This window comes from Agrilus planipennis, unplaced genomic scaffold, assembly GCF_000699045.2.
Source record: "Agrilus planipennis isolate EAB-ADULT unplaced genomic scaffold, Apla_2.0 scaffold104, whole genome shotgun sequence".
NCBI classification, from domain to species: domain Eukaryota; kingdom Metazoa; phylum Arthropoda; class Insecta; order Coleoptera; family Buprestidae; genus Agrilus; species Agrilus planipennis.
In genome coordinates this window covers 854,971-856,614 of record NW_020438892.1, presented here as the reverse complement: position 1 = coordinate 856,614, position 1,644 = coordinate 854,971, and the positions used below count along the sequence as shown (strand labels likewise).

The following is a 1,644-nucleotide window of genomic DNA, read 5'->3' as shown; positions in this document are numbered from 1 at the left end:
TTTTGGATTCATATTTTGGACCAGTATCCGAGGTCAATTAGTTGATCATTAAAAAGGGGTCATTGCAAATTTCAAAATAATCTTTTACATGCCAAAGATAACATTCGGTTTCATATAATAAATTAATGTAATTGTTTAATTTAAAACAAGTAATTGGACATACGTATTTTTCGTTATAAGAAATCAGACAATTATTATGTATTTTGATTTATAATAACCCTTGATTTCATCCAACTATTATTTGTTTACTCATATTTAACCTCCCTTTTTGCATTATCCTCGATCAATAAAACAAATTTTCGTTCTACTGTTTTATATGATTCCTTCTTCTTTTGTTCTCTTATGACAAATGAGAATAAAAAAACAAACGGAACACTTCAAAACAAAAATTCAATTAAATCGTTCTGTTGTTCGTGTGATGATTTTGCCCGGTTCCTACCAGTGTGTATCGTTTCAAATAATATTAATAATGTGACGTTAAATCTGACTTGCTCAGAAATGATCTTGAATTTTTATTGTATAATAACTTCCGGCAATAAAGAGCATCGAATGAGCCTATATGTAATTTCGAAATAGTTTTATATGTATTGTATTAAATTAATAAACATATATACTTATTTTTTGGTACTAGTTTTGAGATATGAACAGAAATTATGAAATATTGCACATTTGAATGAGATTACATAAAATTGAAATCATGTTGTTGATATCGTATTATTAACTGGAGAAACAAAATTTATTGCAAGAAATGAAAATAGGGAAGTACCAAATATATCGGGGATTTACAGTGACATCGATCAATAGTCACTTAGGAAAACTAGTGCGTGAAATAAGCAGTTAATTGTGCCAAGCGCCTTCACCAAAATAGCAAAAAAACGTAAAAGCGATCAGTTTGTTATTAATTTTATAAAATTTCATCCTATTTTATTAATAAATATATGTGACTTAAAACACAAAAAAAAAACGTTTTTCAAGCTTTAGGGAAATGCGAAGATTAGCGCAGGATAGGACAGACTGGAGGTGCGTGTCCAACCAGTCTTAGGACTGACGACCTTACGATGATGAAAATCATGTTATTTTTCTAGATTGCCTTACACTGAAGCTGTGATAATGGAAATCCAAAGAATCTGTAGCGTAGCCCCACTTGCTGTCCCCCACAGGACCATGCGGGATACGGAATTACGGGGGTATTGTATCCCAAAAGATACCGTAGTAATAATTAACATTTACAGTGTCCATATGGACCCAAAATTCTGGAAGAATCCTTCCCAGTTTCACCCTGAGAGATTTCTAAATGATAAAGGATCACTTTCTATACCAGACTGGTATTTTATACCTTTCGGACAGGGTATGTCATATTTTTAATAACAATTACGTATATTTTAAATCAGAATTATAATTCACTAAAAAATGTATGTATTAAGATAGCGAACTGAAAACTCAGTCGATTTGCCCGGAACGCACTCTACTGGACCAATTAAGTTGAAATTTAGCAGACATATGGATTTCTGTGACCCAAACATGGGCCTATAACGTAAACAAATTAATTTTGAACATGGGGGTCATTTTTGGGGAGGCAATAGAAAATTAAAAAAAATGTTTGGCAATAGTATCGTGTGACATATCAAATGGTTAGAAGCGTTC

At 31.8% G+C, this 1,644-nt stretch overlaps 1 protein-coding gene across 1 annotated transcript in view; it reads left to right on the top strand.

The window, feature by feature from the left end:
• The window catches only part of LOC108737126 (methyl farnesoate epoxidase-like), a 14,497-nt gene that overhangs the window by 8,919 nt on the left and 3,934 nt on the right, over window positions 1–1,644 (top strand). The window contains exon 6 of the mRNA XM_018469815.1: window positions 1,086–1,348. Within this exon, the coding sequence (XP_018325317.1) occupies window positions 1,086–1,348 (263 nt within the window). The remainder of the gene's footprint in view (window positions 1–1,085; window positions 1,349–1,644) is intronic.